Source organism: Melampsora larici-populina, assembly GCF_000204055.1.
Source record: "Melampsora larici-populina 98AG31 unplaced genomic scaffold MELLAscaffold_21, whole genome shotgun sequence".
NCBI lineage: Eukaryota > Fungi > Basidiomycota > Pucciniomycetes > Pucciniales > Melampsoraceae > Melampsora > Melampsora laricis-populina.
Window position 1 is genome coordinate 478,201 of NW_006768785.1, and position 17,006 is coordinate 495,206.

Genomic DNA, 17,006 nt, shown 5'->3' on the forward strand with positions numbered 1-17,006 from the left:
CTAACACTTTTAAATCACGTAACACTTAGACCATTAAAGAAAACACAACTCGATCTCGATTCAATACGAGATCCTCTACACACGATGCACACTTTTCTCTTTCCACACCAACCATCACCCCCTTTTATATCTTCCAGTCCCTTCAACCACAAGTTGGCCTCTACCTGCTTCTCCTATTCGCTCCGAGCGATTCCTTTTGATTTCTTCGTTCCGACCGTTTCCCATGCTAAAATCAATCTCATCTGACTCAATTCTTCCTTTTTGAACCAGGTAAGTTCTTTTCTTCCTTCTTTTCACATTCTATCTCTTCTTTTATCTCTTTCTAATACTAATGACATCATCTTTTTTTTATTCATTCTTCTTTAGCTTATCTTTCCAACCGTTCCCAGCTTATATCCTTCCGTTTATCGACTTCGGTTTTCGATTTCCTTGCTCCAGGTATGTTTTCTTTCTTTTCTACTTTCTTATTTCTTTTCTTAATCGATTCGTTTTGTTGACATCATCTCGTCTTGTCTATCTTTTAGCTAGCGTCTTCTTTAACTAGATCTATCTTGGCGATTCGACTTGATCTTGGTTTCTTTTACTTTCTACTTCCTTCTCGTAAGTTCTTTCTTTTTCTTTTCCTTTTAAATGATTTTACATAATGTTTTAACTTTGTCTTCTTTTTGTTTTTTTTGTTTGTTCTTTCACTCGTTTCTATTCTCATCTATTCTGTTTGTTGTTTTATATTGTTTATTTAACTTTTTAAACTTTTTATTTTCTAGTCTAGTCTTTCTTCTTTAGTCTTCTTTTGTTTTATGAAATATGAATTTAGAAAAAGATTTGAATTTTAAAAACTAAAAAATTTGTTCTGAATTTGAAAAAGAACACGAGAGCTGCCCGAGTTGAGAGTTTTGCTGAGCTGAGATTGAGATAGATAGAGGAAGTAAGGTAGCTTGATGAGTATAAAAGAAGAGGAGGGAAAGGCTTTTTGCTTTCCACATCCTCCCCCAACTTAACTATTCGTCCCGAATAGCTTTCTTTTATCGATTGCTTTTTAAAAAAACCCCTTTTTACTTTTAAACATCCTTTTCGATTGTTCTCAGTGTTTTAACACCCATAGTCGATTGTTTGTTTCGATTTTACATATCTTTATCGAATTCGCCCTGTCTCATCACCGAGACCTTATCTCTTATATCGTAGCCTGCTTTTCGCTATCTAATACTCGGTACGTGCCCTTCTTAAAACCACCTCCTATACTCAAATTCATCCGCTGATTGTCTAACCCTCCCTTTTTATGTTTTGTTCTTGTTTTTTAAGGTTTACAGGGTAGTTGCTCTTTGTACTACATATACTACTTGTGTTAAATAGCTCATTTGCTACTATCTAAAACCAGGTTTGTCCAGTTTTTTGCTGAGTTTTGCTCTGTTTTGACTCGTACATATACTAATAATCATTCTACCCTCAATCTTGACCCCTGATTTTGAATTTTGCTTGTTGATTTCCAATCAGGTATGTTCCATTTCTATTTTAACTTTGTGTGTTTTCCATGACTAACTTGTGCTTTATGTCTATTTTCCTCCTTTGTAATGTTCATTTAGACAAAATGTTTACCAATGCTCACAAACCCCACCCCTATGCCTGCTCTTCCTGCATGGAGGATGACCGGTCCTGTACCTGGATTGTGTACAACTCAGCTCCACCTCGTGGTCCTGCCCCCGTTGAGAGTTGTGATCAGTGCGCCAGACGTGGCATGTATTGTGGTAAGTTTTCCCTTAAAAAATTTCTTCTTGTAAATGTGTATTGATTAACTTTAATTTGTTTAATCCTCCTTCTTTAATGTCCATTCTCTTTTCCTAGACTGGCCACCTGCCACTGACTCCAAAGGCGACATTGTAGTTCCTCCGACTGTCTCTCCTTATGTCCCCGGTGCCGACAACAAGACGGAAGCTGCTTGTCGTGCTCGAGTCCTAGCTTGGACCTCCAAACCGGACAAACCTACTAACCCTAAGTTCTTTGCGAGATGGAAAGCTGACATCTGCTTGTGGAACAACCGCGGAAACGCCCCTCTTTTGCCCAATGTCTCCACCAAGTTGCCCGACACCAAACGTCACCACCGTCCTCCTCCTAAGGCGCCAAAACCTCAACCTCAGGCTCCTCAACAGCCTCCTCCTAAGCAACCGTCTTCGCCACCTGCTCTTGATCCGTTTGTTGCACCGTTTGTCCCTGCTCGTCCTAAGACCCCTCCAATTAAGATTGATGTTACTCCACCTCCTACTCAAAAACCTCCTAACTTTTCTTCCAACGCTACTCATCCCGAACCTGTCAATGTTATTGATTTAGACCCCCACCCTGTTATTGACTTAGACCCAGAACCCGTTCCTACTCCTTCTTTAGATGATGTGATTGAAGAATGTATTAAGAAGTATGGTGATAAAGCTGTTCTTTTCTGGTTTGCTAAAAAAGTAGATTTATCTGAAGAAATTAGACGTGTAGGTAAATATGTTCCCTCTACTTCTTCCGCAGCTACCATTTCTAGTCTTACTCAATCTATGGTAGAAAGCTTGTATGAACATTGGTCCGTCTTTGATCCCAACTCTGAAAAAGAGGTCCATGCTAGAGTCCGTCTTATTCGAAGATTGAAATCTCTTGTTGCTCATTTTATCATGTATCCTCCTTCTTCTGAGTCTACTGATCCTAGTACTTCTTCTTCTGACAAGGGTAAAAAGCGTGCTTTCAATCAAGATTAAAGTTGTTGTTTTCTTCATTCAAATCTTCTTCTACTTTCTCTTCTGTCTTTACCGTTTACTTCTTGTGCTCCGATTCTTGTTATCCATTTCTTGCTAAAGTATTAAAGCCAAAAAAATCTTATGAATAAAGGTGTAGTAGGAAAATCTCGTAGAAAAAATCGTGAATAATAATAAAGACCCAAATTTATTGGAATGATTGCGAGTTGCCTTTAAGAAGTTTTTCTCTTTAAATTCTTGAGCCACCTCCCCCAACTTAGATGAAAAACCACTATGTCCACCTTTATTTGATTTATACGACACATTTTAAACAGTAACCTTCCACGTCATACTAAATTAAACTACTCCACTAACTCCATTCCGTCCACTTGTAACTATACTTATTCGATATGTTGTCCATAATTCTTATTCCCGTAATTCAAACTACTAAATAAACCAATTCCCAAGTAACCTCTAAACTAGGCCTTGACACTAATGTAATGCGCACCGGAGTCTGTCCCGGATACTAACTTGTACTATATCGCAAGAATACATGTATCAACTATCTTCAAAATTTAAGCTATAAGTAAATATCCCAGAGTCGTGTTGTCGTTTTAATCCCATACTAAGTTTCAAGTCCCCTATCAAAAACCACCAATACCTCAAATAAAAATTTCAATAACCGTAATCATCCTAGCTGTCCTACACAAACCAACCTCCTCATTCACTCATACCGCTAGTCCGTAACCCATACCAAAAAAGAAAAATAAGAAGAGATCATGCTGTAGTAGTAACCATTTTATATGTAATTTCATTGTAATTTTTGTTGCCGCTTTGCTTGAATTGTTGATAATGCACAGCCTCTCCCCAAACCCCCTACTACAGTCTTATGTTGTTGTAATTTAAAATGATTTGATTTGCTAAACTTGTTTTGATGTAATATGTAACACTAATATTCTATTACCGGCCAACTATTCCACCATCCTCAACTACCAATCCCGTCCCCGTAGAAAAGAAAAAAGAAAAGAAGAAAAAAGAGAAACATATCCAGAGTTTGAATCCTACTATTCGTAATTGTTTTTCATTATACTTTGACGTTTGAATATTCATTATTTAAATTTTGTTTTTATGTAATTGTTGATTTATCCTTCATGTGATTGTTTGATTTGATTTAATTTGATTTTTACTTGATTGGTTTGACCATTCATTCCTGCCTGCTTGCCACCAACCTTGTCCACCTATACCCATCCGCCGTGATAACAAAAGAAAAGAAGAGAAAAAAAGAAATTGATAAAGTGATAATTTGAATGTAAGTAAATTTGTAATTTTAAACAAGAAAATAAGAGATGAAAGAGAAAAAAGAAAATAAAGAAAATAAAGAAAAGGCTTTATAGCAGTAATCCATTAATGTTGTTTTATTTATTATTTTTAGTTGACTGATTGTTGAATTTATTTTTGTAACTTATACCTATCCCGTGCCCCCTGCTATTAAATTGATAATTTGAAGTAAATATAAAAAAAGAAAAAGAGAAGAAAGAAAGAAAGAAAATTGATTTTAAGTAGTATTGCAAATTCAGCTTGATTGATTGAATGTTGAATTTTGATTTGATGATTGTTGCGCCCGCCCGGTACCCACTACTTATTTTGATTTATGATTAATATAATAACTATCCATTCCTGCCATCATCCACCATCCTCGTTATCATATCCTACACCGCCAAGATAAAAAATAAAGAATAAAGAAACTGATAACAAACTAAAAAGAAAAACCTTGAAACTGAAAAAACAAAACTTTGAAAAAACTGAAGAAATAATGAAATTGAGATTGAGATAACTGATTTTAAAATTGAGAGCTAAATTTATTCTTTATACACCACCAAGTCCCCATATTAACTACTAGTTGGTGATAGACATCCAAGGTTACTTGGATTTTCTATATACTGAATGCCCATTGATTCACCAACACTCATTATAATTCTGAATACCTTTCACCGGAAAATTCCTCCACATACTCCGGAACCACACCACTATCTTCTACTTGAGCCTCCCGCTCTAATCTTGCTAGCTGTACTTCCACCAATGTTGTCCTCTTTTCCCCTAAATTCAATTCACGTTCCCAATCACCTTCATCCGGTTGGCATATAGTAAACCTAGTCCAAATTCCCCTCTCATCCCGTAATGTCAACCTTTCACCAATAGCCTTCCCAAACTCAATTCCTGCTCTGAAGTCCATAAGAAAAGGACGTCCCAGTAATATTGGACATTTACTGTCCTTGGCAATCCAAAAGTGAGCCACACCCTGCACTCTAGTCCCTACTACCACTTCTATAGCCTCCCCAATCCCAACTAACTCTGTCCTTTGTCCTCCAATGCCTCTAACTCCTGACCTAATAGACACCAATCCTGTCAACCCTAACTCCTCCGCTACTGATTCCGGAAGGATGTTGATTTGGGATCCAGAATCAACCAAGGCCTTAACCCTTTTCTTCTTCCCGCCAAGCATAATGTCCAAATATCCTAAAGGACAAGAGTAGAGTACATCCTCCCCATCATCTTCACTCTCTGAACTAGACTCTTCTTCGTCTAATCCACCAGTAGCTGCTCTTAATGGCTTGATGATCCTAGGAATAACAACCCGCCGCTTAGAAACCTGCTTCTTGACGTGCTCCGCCAACGCTGGTGAGATAGCACACAGTTCCCCAACCTCTGCCTCTATCTTGGTCTTCATTATTTTTGTCACCACATTATCCATCACCCCCTCATAACCTTTCTCCACTGGTCTTTCAAATCTTCCCTTGACTATATCCTTCTTCTGAATCTTTGGTGCTACTACCGTTGGCCTCTTCCTTTCTTTTAATTCCGCCAACGGGATATCTTCACTACTATCATCATCTCCAGCCAACTCCATAAGTTGATCTTCTTGATCTTCATTGTCCTTTGACATTGTGACCTTCTTCTTCTTTGGCGCCTCCGCCGGTTCCGCTCTACCTCTACATCTTTTCACTTCTACATCATAAACCTTAGTCCCCGCTCCCGCCATTGCAGCCTTAAATCCTTTACTCGTAAGTCCAGGAGCCTTCCATTCCTCCAGTATGCCACAGCTTGCCCTAAGTTCCTGAATTTGAGATCCACCAGACTCATCTTTAGTCAATATCCCGGTAACAACAGTCTTCTCAGGTACTACTACAGCCTTAGCTGTTTCCGCCGGAGGTGCACTTTGGCTTGGTGCCCCCTTTGCTGCAATCTTTGCTTGCTCCATTTGCAAGGAATAATCTGCAACTACTGCCCTAATAGGTCTACTACTGTCCCACCGAATTACCGCGCCATTAGACAGTATATAGGTATTGTTATGCTTGGTAACATATCCATCATTTATGTCCTGTTGCTTATCTGGGCACCTGTTATGGCCATGTCCTTCTCTTGCACAGTAGTAACACATCAATGGACCATCTCGAAAGTTTGACTGTTGGAACTCTCCTCTGGGAGGCCCATTGTTGGGAGGTGGTACCGCTGGTCCGCTGGCTGGCTGCTGGTTACCATTGTTGCCTTGGCACTGGCCAGCTGAAGTATTCCATTGGGAACTTGAGTTGTAACCTCCTCTACCTTGATTCCCACCATATCCACCCCTATTTCCGCCATATCCTCCTCTTCCTCTATTCATTCCAAAGTTCACATACCGCCCGCCAGTTTGATTGTTAGGTCTGGAAGCATTGTTGTTGAACTGGCCTCCTTGCTGACCTCCCCGGAAATAAGTTGAAGAATTAAACTGAGGTTCGGGTCCTCCTCTGTTTTGAGCCGGCGGACCAAAGTTGTTCTGTTGTCCAGAATACAAACTATTCCGGAACCCGCCGTGGACTTGACTGTTTGGGTTGGCAGCCATAGGTCGACTCATCCCTTGCCCAATCCATGCCGCAAACTGACAAACCAACTCGCTGATGGTAGCCTTGTCTGACACCTTGCCTCCAATCTTCTTGTTCAAACCTTCCATCTTCAATCCTCTTCTCTCCTTATCTTTCTGTACCACCTTCTCCTTGAGTTCCTCATCCCTCTTAGTCTCCACCTCCTTCTTTCCTCTTAGCTCTTCAAATACCAATTCGACCTCCTCTTGTAACACCGTATGAACTGTCTTCTTAAGTACTCTCCACCCTGGCAGCCGGTGCCTTCCGTCCCTTGTCTTTCTCAAATCCCCATCACTCCTTAACTTCTCCTTGATCTTCTTCTGCATACTGTCCGAGAATGCTCTGTAGTAGTAGTTACATATCTCGTCCTCGGAGTCAATGTAATCGGACTTCTTGAGATAGACTAGGATACTATCAAATTTATGCCTGAACCCTTCAAACTCTAACTTTGAGTCAATTCCTCCATTACTTTCAGAATCCAAGGCTAGCTCCTTCAAATCCTCCACAGTGTACTTAGGCGCCTCTCGGATTGACACATACCGGTCCTTCATTTCCATCTTCAACAACTTCCAATCCCATTCTCCTTCTCCCCAACCTTTAAGTTGCTTAATTTCCTCCTTTAAATCCTTCCCATTCACAAATGCACAGACTTGCATTGCCATGTCTACACCGCTTGCTCCATCAACCTGTGCCGCGACCTCAAAGTCCCGTAAGAACTTCTTGACATCATCGCCACGATTGAACCTTAGTTCTGAATCTTGGGGTTCAATCTTAACCACTTTCTTCTTCCCCTTCTTCCCCTTCTTGCTCTTCTTCCTCGGCTTGATGTCCACTTCACTCTCATCCCCCGAGCTTGAACTCTCCTCACTACCGCTATCCGAGCTTGAACCGCCTCTGCTTCCGCAATACTTCTTCCTTCCTTTCCCCTTACTTTCCTTCCTTGGCTTCTCTCTTACTTCCTCCTTCAATTTCTTCAACACCTTCTTCATGTGTTCTGCTTGTAGCTGCGCCTCCATCAAATATTCCTCCGCCTCCTGAATTGAGATTTCCTCCTCTGTCAGCCTTCCGTCTTCATACTCCATTGGAAACTCCTCTTTCAATGTTTCCCCCACACCTCTTGTAGTGACTTCATCCCCTGATTCATCCTCTACTTCTTTCTTCTCCCTGTATAACCCCTTCTCCCCTCCTTTAGACCCTTCTTGAACTACACTACTACCGCCTTTACTCCCCGCTACCTCCAAAGGATGTGAAACCGTCCCTTGACCAAGATTGATTTGAGATGACATGTTGAGATTTGAGAAATATATGAATTGCGAAGATGTAGTGACGAGAAATAATTATTGAATTGAATTTGATGATTTGATGAATTGAGAAAAAAAGTTGACCGGTTGAGATGTCGAGAAACGATGTTTGACGGATGAGCACCTGCGAAGCCGGAAAAGGCTGTTTTGAATCGCCCCAGTGGAGTCACCAGATGTAGAACTCCTACAATGTAGAACTCCTACGCAGTGTGGCGTAGGCTGAGCCAGAGAAGGTAAGAATCACGCCTAGAAGGACGAATGAAACTACAATGCCGAGAGGCTGCCTTCAACCTGAAAAAATTCTACAAAAAATATTACGTGAGACGAATTTTTTACAACCCCGCCGTTACAAGTTTTCTTGTAAACCTAGTTCACGCAGTACAAGGATTTTCAAGCTCCAAACCCTATTTATCCTCCCACAATTGAGCCACACACACAACGTAAAAAAAACAAATTTAAAAAAACCACAATTTGGCTGCAATTGACCCAGGGCAGTCCTTTTGGCCCTGATCTGGCCCTGACTCGAGTAGACAGTTCTCAAAATAAATAAATAAATAAAAAAAACAACCCTTCCTCCTCAACTTCAACAATGACCACACTTTCAACGCTTCTTGATAACCTTTTCTTTAAAGTAAGTCCTTTACTTTTCTAATCTTTGATCTTTAAACTAAGAACTAACACAAAAGAAAAAAACCTTCTCTTTGCTTTTATGCTAATTAGATAACTCAAGACTTATCACTTTCAGATTGAACACCAGACACTTTAACACTTTTAAATCACACACACAAAACACAACTTGATTGATCCAACACGATCTCCACACAATGATTCCCTTCCTTCAACACCGACAACACCCCCCTTTTATACCTTCCAACCTCTCCAAACCACAACTTAGCCTCAAGACTTTCCTTCTCTTCGCTCCGACCGATTCCGACCGATCTCTTGGCTTATTCCCACACTAAGGATCTTATCTCAACTCGATTCTTTCCTCTTTCTCATGGTATGTTTGTTTCCTTCTGCTTTCTTTTCTCATTCTATCTTTCTTTTCTACTACTGATGACATCATTTGTCTCTTCTTCTCATGGTATGTTGTTCCAAATGCTATCTTTTCTCATTCTATCTTTCTTTTCTACTACTGATGACATCATTTGTCTCTTCTTCCTTCTATCTAGGTTATCACTCCCTTCTTTCCCACACTAACTCCTTCCATTCAACTGCATCATCATTTCGATTTCGATTTTTTTAATTTGATCTCTTTTCAATGGATCTTGTGTTTCAATCTCTGACGAAATAACAACTAATAAGTTCTAATTCATTTTTCTTTCTCCTTCCAACTGTTTTACATAATACTAATTGATGTTTTTATTTATGGATTGATTCAATTGTTTTTTTTTTCTTGGCCTTCTAGAACCTCCTAGATTGATTAATAGGTTTTTTTTTCAATTTGATTCTGTACCTCTGATTGATATCTTTCCAGTGAAATGTTCCATTGTAAGTAACTCATGTTTCCTGTTTTGTGTTTCTTCTTCTAGTTCTTGTTGATTTCATAGTAACTAAAAAATACTTTTGTTTTCACTTCTATCCCATTTCTAGATTAAATCTTTCTTTCATTGTCCTTTTGTTTTTATTTTCTTGGTGGTTTGTTTTAAGCTGGATCAAATGGGTTGAGTAACACTTTAATTTGTATTTTGATTTGATGTTTTCTCCTTTTTCATAATCTATAAATTGTTTTCAGATTTCTTGACTTGAGTAAAATAAACTGAAGTAAATTAATATGTGTATATAAAAATGATCTAAAAGAAAATGCAAAAAAAAACTGTGCTTATAACATAATGATCTCAAAATTAAGATATATAAAAGAAATAAACTTTGAGTTTGAAGATGGTCTTCTTAAATAAAATGAAATTTGAATTTTGAATTTTGAAGGGAATTGAGGTGTTTATAAGATCTGTAACATAGATATTTTTTGCTTTCCACAGCGGTCTTCCAAATCAGTCTCATAGCCGAAAGAGAAGCAATGAATGCCCCAGCGTTTGAATTCCATTTCAACTTGCAAAAAGTGGTTGGTGAGCATGTGGGGACCGGATTTAACAAAGTTGGTGACCAAGATTCTTGGGTCGGAAGTATCAGCAGGGAGGTCTGCTCCAGCAGGAAAGCAATCGAGCAGAGCCTCTTTCTCGAGCATTGATAAAGAGGGCGGGATGAGCAAGAATTTTGAATCCCGACACATCAACATGCGCATGTGTCCGCGTACAAGAGACTAATAGAGAAGACACAAAAGAAGAAGTCTGAATGTATTGACTTGAGATAGAAATATGTAGAACCTACATGGACATGAGCCATTTTGAACTTTGATAAAGTGCCGAGTGCCTCATTTTGACAAATAGTGTGTGCCCATCTTTTGACACTCTTTGAGTGATTGGCTGATATCTTGTACGGGTTAGAACACATTGAGACTATATTTTTTATGAATTTATAGAAAGATAGACTACACAAGTTTTTCAGAATAACTATTTATGCTACTATGTATATAGATGATAAAAAAGAGATGGAAACTATGATATCAAGCTTTTGAAGCAGAAGAGCCTTTTTCAAGAGCGAAACAAGACCACAATATATACAAGAATTGAACTGGCAGTCAGTCTTCACCTCGCGCAAGGTAACAGGGCAACTCAAGGTATGTAGGCTGTCTCAACAAGATCTACCAAATGTCTTCATTAGATCCAAAGACAGTTTGCCGCCGTAATGAAACTAGGCAGTCAGGCGGGCAACATCCTTCTGATGTCTATGCAACTTTCTTGTAATATATGCCATAGATGTTTAAGTAGGAGTGGTCAAACAAATGTAAACATGTGTGCTTGATTCAAAAGTGAATACACGACACATGCATTTGGCCGGTCTTGTTGACTTCTGAGGGATTTCAATGGCGGCTGTTTGCTAAGACAGTGGAGGTACTCCAAAACCAAGTATCTGAGAGAGACACACATTGTCACAGAGGTTGACAGCAAGAAAAGGCTCAACAAAGGCAATCAGGCCCTCCTGTGCGAAAGGGTCTCAAGGTCTGAGCCTTTTTACAAAGGCCTGTTGGTTGGGTTTTGAAGACCTGTTATGTTGCTTATATTCATTATTTACAACAAGTGAATGGTGTGTGCACGTCTACGTGCTACATGGAGACCAACATGGTGGATGGGCCCATCCGACTCTATGTGACCACGACTTCAATAAACCATGCATCTGCACAGCGAGGCAAAAGAACATTGTAGAAATTGATGCTATTGACTTTATTGGTGAGCTTGCTGCTTGCCTCATTTTTTCAATTTTCATATGTACATACATTGATTGCTATTGGTCTCTCGATAGGTCGTACCAAAAAGGTGTTGAATGTGTGCTCATGCACTCCTGATGTGGTCCGCCTTGTTTGACAGGGCTACATGGGAGGTTCACCAAAAAACCCTTGAACGGCTTTCTCAATCCGTCTACTGCAATATCCTCACACTTTATGGAAACATTGCTGTGTAGGATTGGCGCCTTTTGTGACAGCTCAAGACAAGTATCTTGACGCTTACAACCCTTTACTCTTAGTAAGTGGAACTGACAAGGTTAGCTCTCAGCCACACGCCAGGATTGTATTTTTTAGAGTATTCATGCTGAACTACATATGAGCTTTTCAAACTTCCTAGTCTCGTGATTGGCGTATGAGATTCTCTTCTGCTGTTGATGCATTTCGTGAGATGATTTGATTAAAAGACGAGCTCACCTTGCGAGCTCTGCAATTATCACCAAATGATCAGTTGGCTACGACCGGTCCACCGTGTTTTGGACCAAAAGTGCCTGGTAAACGTCCACTTGAACCCAATGTTGTCATATGTTTAGATGGCAATTTCCAGCACCGTTGCCACAAGGCAGCTAGCACTGCATGGAGAGGAGAAACAGGGGTCATGCCTCACCGGTTCCTACCTTTGGAGACCATCAAGCAGTGGGAAAGTAGGATGGCTGTACACCGTGCGGCGCCAAATGAGTTGATTGTCAGTACTCTCACCAGTGCTCAATTGGTGCAGATTAATATCCTGATTGTGTCAATTGTGGAATGTATGTACAAACAATAGCATCCTTGCAGTCAACAACATACTTCCGCAGATGATGTACGAGGACGTCAGACCTTTGCCGCTTATGACGAGTCTGGTTTGATGGGTATGGCGTGTCGCCATGATCACGTCTTACAGTTTATCAATATAATTCAGAGTGGTGAGAGGCTAGTACATACAATTTTAACTATATCACGCTTTCAAACCAATCCAGATGTCTGTGAAACTAATATATTTTTATCTAAATGCTTTACAAGGGGCCATTTTCCAGTTGCTATGCTTGACTGGCTCCCGAAAAGAAGTTAAAATGATACAAAGCTTGCTGTGCTCTATGTCATAGGGTGTAATTTGGAGAAAGGGATTATAAAAGTAGGCCTTGTATTCACAACATGCTTGATTTATTCATACATTAAGTGATCCTGTCTTTGAAAGAGGAATTTGTTCTTGTTGTCTGATTTCATTTCTTATTATTAGTGTTCTTGTATCTTCAACCCCCGCCTAACATCAAGAAGCGTTCAACCCTTGAAGATTTGGTGGCATGTGTGTGAACCATTTTGTCTTTGACAAAAGCATCTGAAGCTTTTGAGAAGGGTCTCAACTTTTCACAATTTGTATCTCATGATCCCAATCTTATACACGCTTTATCTGTTTGTAAATGGAAAGATTATTTCCCACAAAACACACCGTGCCAAAGTTGAAAATTGTCTTTGTTGAGCTTTTTTTGAAAATTGGTTACCTACTTCCATTCAAGGCCGGCCTACTCATGTTTGGAACTAGTGTATTCCACTCATTTGTACACCAATGGCACTGCAAAAATAATGGATTTTTCTGAGGTGAAAAATCATTGGATCTATTTCACAAAATGATTAAAAATGCATTAATTCTGCATTATTTCTGCATTTTGCTGCATTAATTCTGCATTATTAATCATTTTGTGCATTAATGTCAATCATTTTTCACCTTGGAAAAATACATTATTTTTGCAGTGTGGGTATGTCAATTGCAGTATAATCCACGTCTAAACATGGATTGGGGATTTTCTGATGGCGAGGGGATGGAGCGGATATGGTCCAGGCTTGCACCCTTAGTAATTGGCCTGAGGTATTCAACAAAAACCCATCGTCTTTGTGCTTTGAATTTAAGGTCACAACATCATAACAAAGTTGTCTGCACAAGCTTAGGTGGGCTCAAAACTTCCTAACAGAGGAAGCTCAATACAAAAATTGATGTTGATATTGTGTTGAAACATTTGTAGTCAAATGGCTCTTGTCGCGTGAGAAGACTGCTCAAAGTGTCTTCATGGAGTCTCAGGCAAAGTTAGAAGTTCTTTACCGTCAGCCAAATTACAATGAGGTGCATCTTCTTGGACAATGGAACAGGCAGCAAGAACAGCAGTTGCGTGAACTGGTGGTTGAGAACTCAGCCACTCTGAGAGTTAGACTCAGCAAGCTTGTTACACTTGCAGAAGACTTACATGAAGCTGAGTTGAGTACCAAACTTCTAGACCCTTACCTTGTGCAAAAGTCTGGCTGATGATTGTGCAAAACAGAGAAGAACTTAAACACTTACGTGAAAAGAGGCAAAACGACCAAAATCCTGCCGAGCGGACTGAACTGGCCCAGCTTCCGGAAAGGGTAGCACTTCTGGAAGAGAAGATTGATGAGCCAGTGGCTGAACTTGGGGGCAATGAATATCACAATACACCAGGCGCTAGAAGTCAATTTGACTTATTTATTGGCCACCACACCACTTCACTTTTCTAGATTGCCTCATTCTCAGCTCCAAAGGGCTCTGGACTTATCAGAATCCGGGTGGCAAAATCTAAATTGCATGGAGCAAAAATGGATGTTTTTGCATTTCAGAAGATCAGTGATAGAAGAGAAGGTATGTTAAATACAACTTGTCAAAGCAATTTACGCTGATTTGATTGAATTGATTGAAAGCAAAGAGGTACCCGAGTTTAGCAGAAAATGAAAAAGATCTTGAGTGAGAAACAGGCTTCTTTCAAGTCTAAATACACAATCTTTCATCGCGTGGTCTCAAAATTCAATACAGACTTTCCACAACCTACACCAATGGCTTGCCCTTCTTTTGCAATTCTACGAGCCCTGGATGTGTACGATCAATTTTGGGACCTTGGTCAACTCACGCATCCAGGAGAGCCTTGGGCAGTGGATCATAATACACAAGGAGGGATACAATCTTACCTTTCTATGACACATGCCCGCAACAAGTTGGCTCAATTAGGTCGTGAGGCTAGACAGATGATAAAGTGGGCACTTGATATGGATGATAAGCTGTTGGTTCTGCAAACAAGACTTGTGGTCAAAGGTGAGTCATTGTATCAATTGCTTGTCTTTTTGATTTACCTAATTGAGCTGTGATGTTGGCTCAATAGATAATGATCCAGATAATGTACCAAATAAGTGGATGATCAACATAGTCGGATCACGAAGACCAAGATTGTCAGATAAGTTAATTGAGAGCTAAGAAGTATTAGTATCTTTGAAAGCTCAACTATCACTTGGTCAATCTTGCTTATGGATGGTATGGAATGCTGGCTTACCAGAGTTTTTAGATTCCACACTTGTTTACAGCCAGCTATCAGATGAAGAAGAGAGAGTGTTGCGGCTTTGATGGACAGAATTAGCGTCAAGAGCAAGAGCAGAGTGGCAGGAGGTGGCCGAAGCAAGTATTCTTCAGGCGGAGCCGCTGGATGAGGGTGAAGCTGAAGAACATTGTTTGGATGAAGAGGTTGGAGATGAAGATGTTGAAGTCAAATTGGGAGAGGAAGGTGAGGGCGAGTTAGATATAGACTGGCTTTTTTGATGAGTTTGAATTGGACTTAATTTTTATAAAAATGACTTGATAATTTTTAATTTGACTCGATTATCTAAAAAGAATTTGATGGAATTGGACTCGATTTTAAAACAATTTGATGATTTTATATTCAACTTGATCATTTTCTGAGGGAGCTTCTTTTGTCAGTTTGTCCTGATGAGCCGGCTGATTGGTCGGCAGAATTGATGTTGATTTGAATGAGTGGGCCGGAGGGAACGAGGGGAGGTGAATGGTTGCCTTTGAACAGTCCGGTCAAGGTCAGCAAAGTTCAACAGGCCCGGAAGTACATATGTATTTACAGTGCTCTGAGGTTCAGCATGCCCGCACCAAAGCTCTTGAGTTGTGTGGACCGTGCTGAGGGGTAGTCAGAGCGCTCTGTGGGCTGTTCGGAGCGCTCTGAGTAGACTTTCAACAAAGATGTAATATAACACTTGTCTCAAGGTGTTGAAACTGCACTATATGATAATTAGAATGCTTATAAGCTCATGGAAGCTTTCTTTCTTTTCAAATTTCTTGACTTGACTTATTTTTTGTGCTCGAAAAAGGTGTTCCAGGACTCCTGAGGTGTTCTGTGTGCAAGAACGGGCTTGACTGTCCGCGGTACAGCGCACATTATAAGGGGCTTACATGTCATGCTAGACAGGCTACACAGGTGCCCATTGGCCCCCACAGTGGACTTGCAGCAGGATTCAGATGAAGAGAACACCCAGACTCAAAAACAAAAACGAAATCAGGATGCTAAGGGGGAATACAACAGTCCATATGCGTTTTTTGGCACACCTGAACACGGAGTCAATCAACATGGAGACCAGACATAAGCATTTCTCCTTCCTCACCCGTCTTTATCTTTTCTTCCAATTTATTCATTGGACACTGATGTTTCATGCATTTATAGCCTTGTGATGGACCACCTATGTCCTATACCCGTGTCTGGTGTAGGAAGCCAGTTGGGATCAGCGGGAGTTCTCGAATCAACCTCAAAGTTCATCACGATGGAAGCAATGCAGCTGGTAAGTTAGGTGCAGGCTGTCCTTGACGTCAACAGGCCATTTGGCTGGCGCCAAACTCCCACCTACTGTCTCCGACCTCCAAGCTCAATGTCTCCAAAACAATCATCAAGGCTTGATTGCTGGTTTTGTGACGGCTCCACCCACGTTTTCAGTCAAGACACTGAACCAGTTTCTTGCTGTTTGGCAAGTTGCTCAAGCCCTTCCTTTTGAGAGGATCAATGATCCTCTTCTCAAGGCCATTCTGTATTGGCTTTGACCTGAGGCCCAAGTATATGGTTGAAAGTGGTCGGCGGATGAGGCCAAACGTTTTTACTGATCACTTCACACTTTAGTCATCAATCAAGAACTAAAGGGTAGTTTGTTATTTTTATTTCAACTAATAGGTCACTCAAGCGGATTTGACACTTGCTTTCAAAAGGACTTGAATAGAAAATTCTGTTCAATACAGGATGTTTGGACCGTTAAAGGCAATCTCCATGCCTATATTGGTGCTTTGGTCTTGTTTATCATGAAAGACTGGAAGTACATTGTCCGACACCTCAGGTTCAAGCTTGTGGCGTGGCATCACAAGGATGCCCTGCTTTCTGAGCCAATGGTAGCCATTTTAAAGAAGAATAACCTTTATCAAAAGATGCACCTGTGGCTACTAGACTCCTGGGGTATTACCCAGAGAAATATATGTAATTCCCAGCGGGTAATACCCCCATTCAATATGTACGAGTCGACGCCGCGGTAGCCGTGTCCTAAGACTTGCTGCCCTAAGGCCAGATTCCAAGGTCCTGCTGAAGGACGTGTCTTCACGTCTATGACACGTCTTTTGTGCTGAGACTCGCGCTGAAGACAAGTCCCTTCCTCTACTTCACAACTCCAAAATTCACAACGCCATACCCTCCTGTAATACACACTCACCACACTCCCCTCTCACTCCCTCAACGACTTCGACTCTCGACTCTAAAGTCACGATCATCATTCATCTCAAACAATTCAATCATCAACATCAACATCAACTCATTCAAGACTATCAAACCTCAATACAAATCATTCCACTGTTGATCATGTTGTTTCAAACTCATCTCAAGCTCTCTCAAGCCCGCTCATCAAGATATTCAACATTGACAGCAAAACCAACATCCTAAGACAAACGCAATCCTAAGTCGTCAAATTC

At 40.4% G+C, this 17,006-nt stretch overlaps 2 protein-coding genes across 2 annotated transcripts; both read left to right on the forward strand.

The window, feature by feature from the left end:
- Nucleotides 1-1,528: 1,528 nt before the first annotated feature.
- MELLADRAFT_87491 (uncharacterized protein) lies at nt 1,529-2,729 on the forward strand (the record flags this gene model as incomplete). The annotated part of the gene is made up of 2 exons (XM_007410577.1): nt 1,529-1,742; nt 1,840-2,729. The coding sequence occupies 2 exons, from the start codon at nt 1,529-1,531 to the stop codon at nt 2,727-2,729; spliced, it is 1,104 nt and encodes a 367-aa protein (XP_007410639.1).
- Nucleotides 2,730-13,289: 10,560 nt separating this feature from the next.
- Nucleotides 13,290-14,819, forward strand: MELLADRAFT_107047 (uncharacterized protein; the record flags this gene model as incomplete). Its single annotated transcript, XM_007410578.1, has 4 exons — nt 13,290-13,474; nt 13,540-13,706; nt 14,389-14,464; nt 14,648-14,819. The coding sequence occupies 4 exons, from the start codon at nt 13,290-13,292 to the stop codon at nt 14,817-14,819; spliced, it is 600 nt and encodes a 199-aa protein (XP_007410640.1).
- Between the last annotated feature and the right edge of the window lie 2,187 nt (nt 14,820-17,006).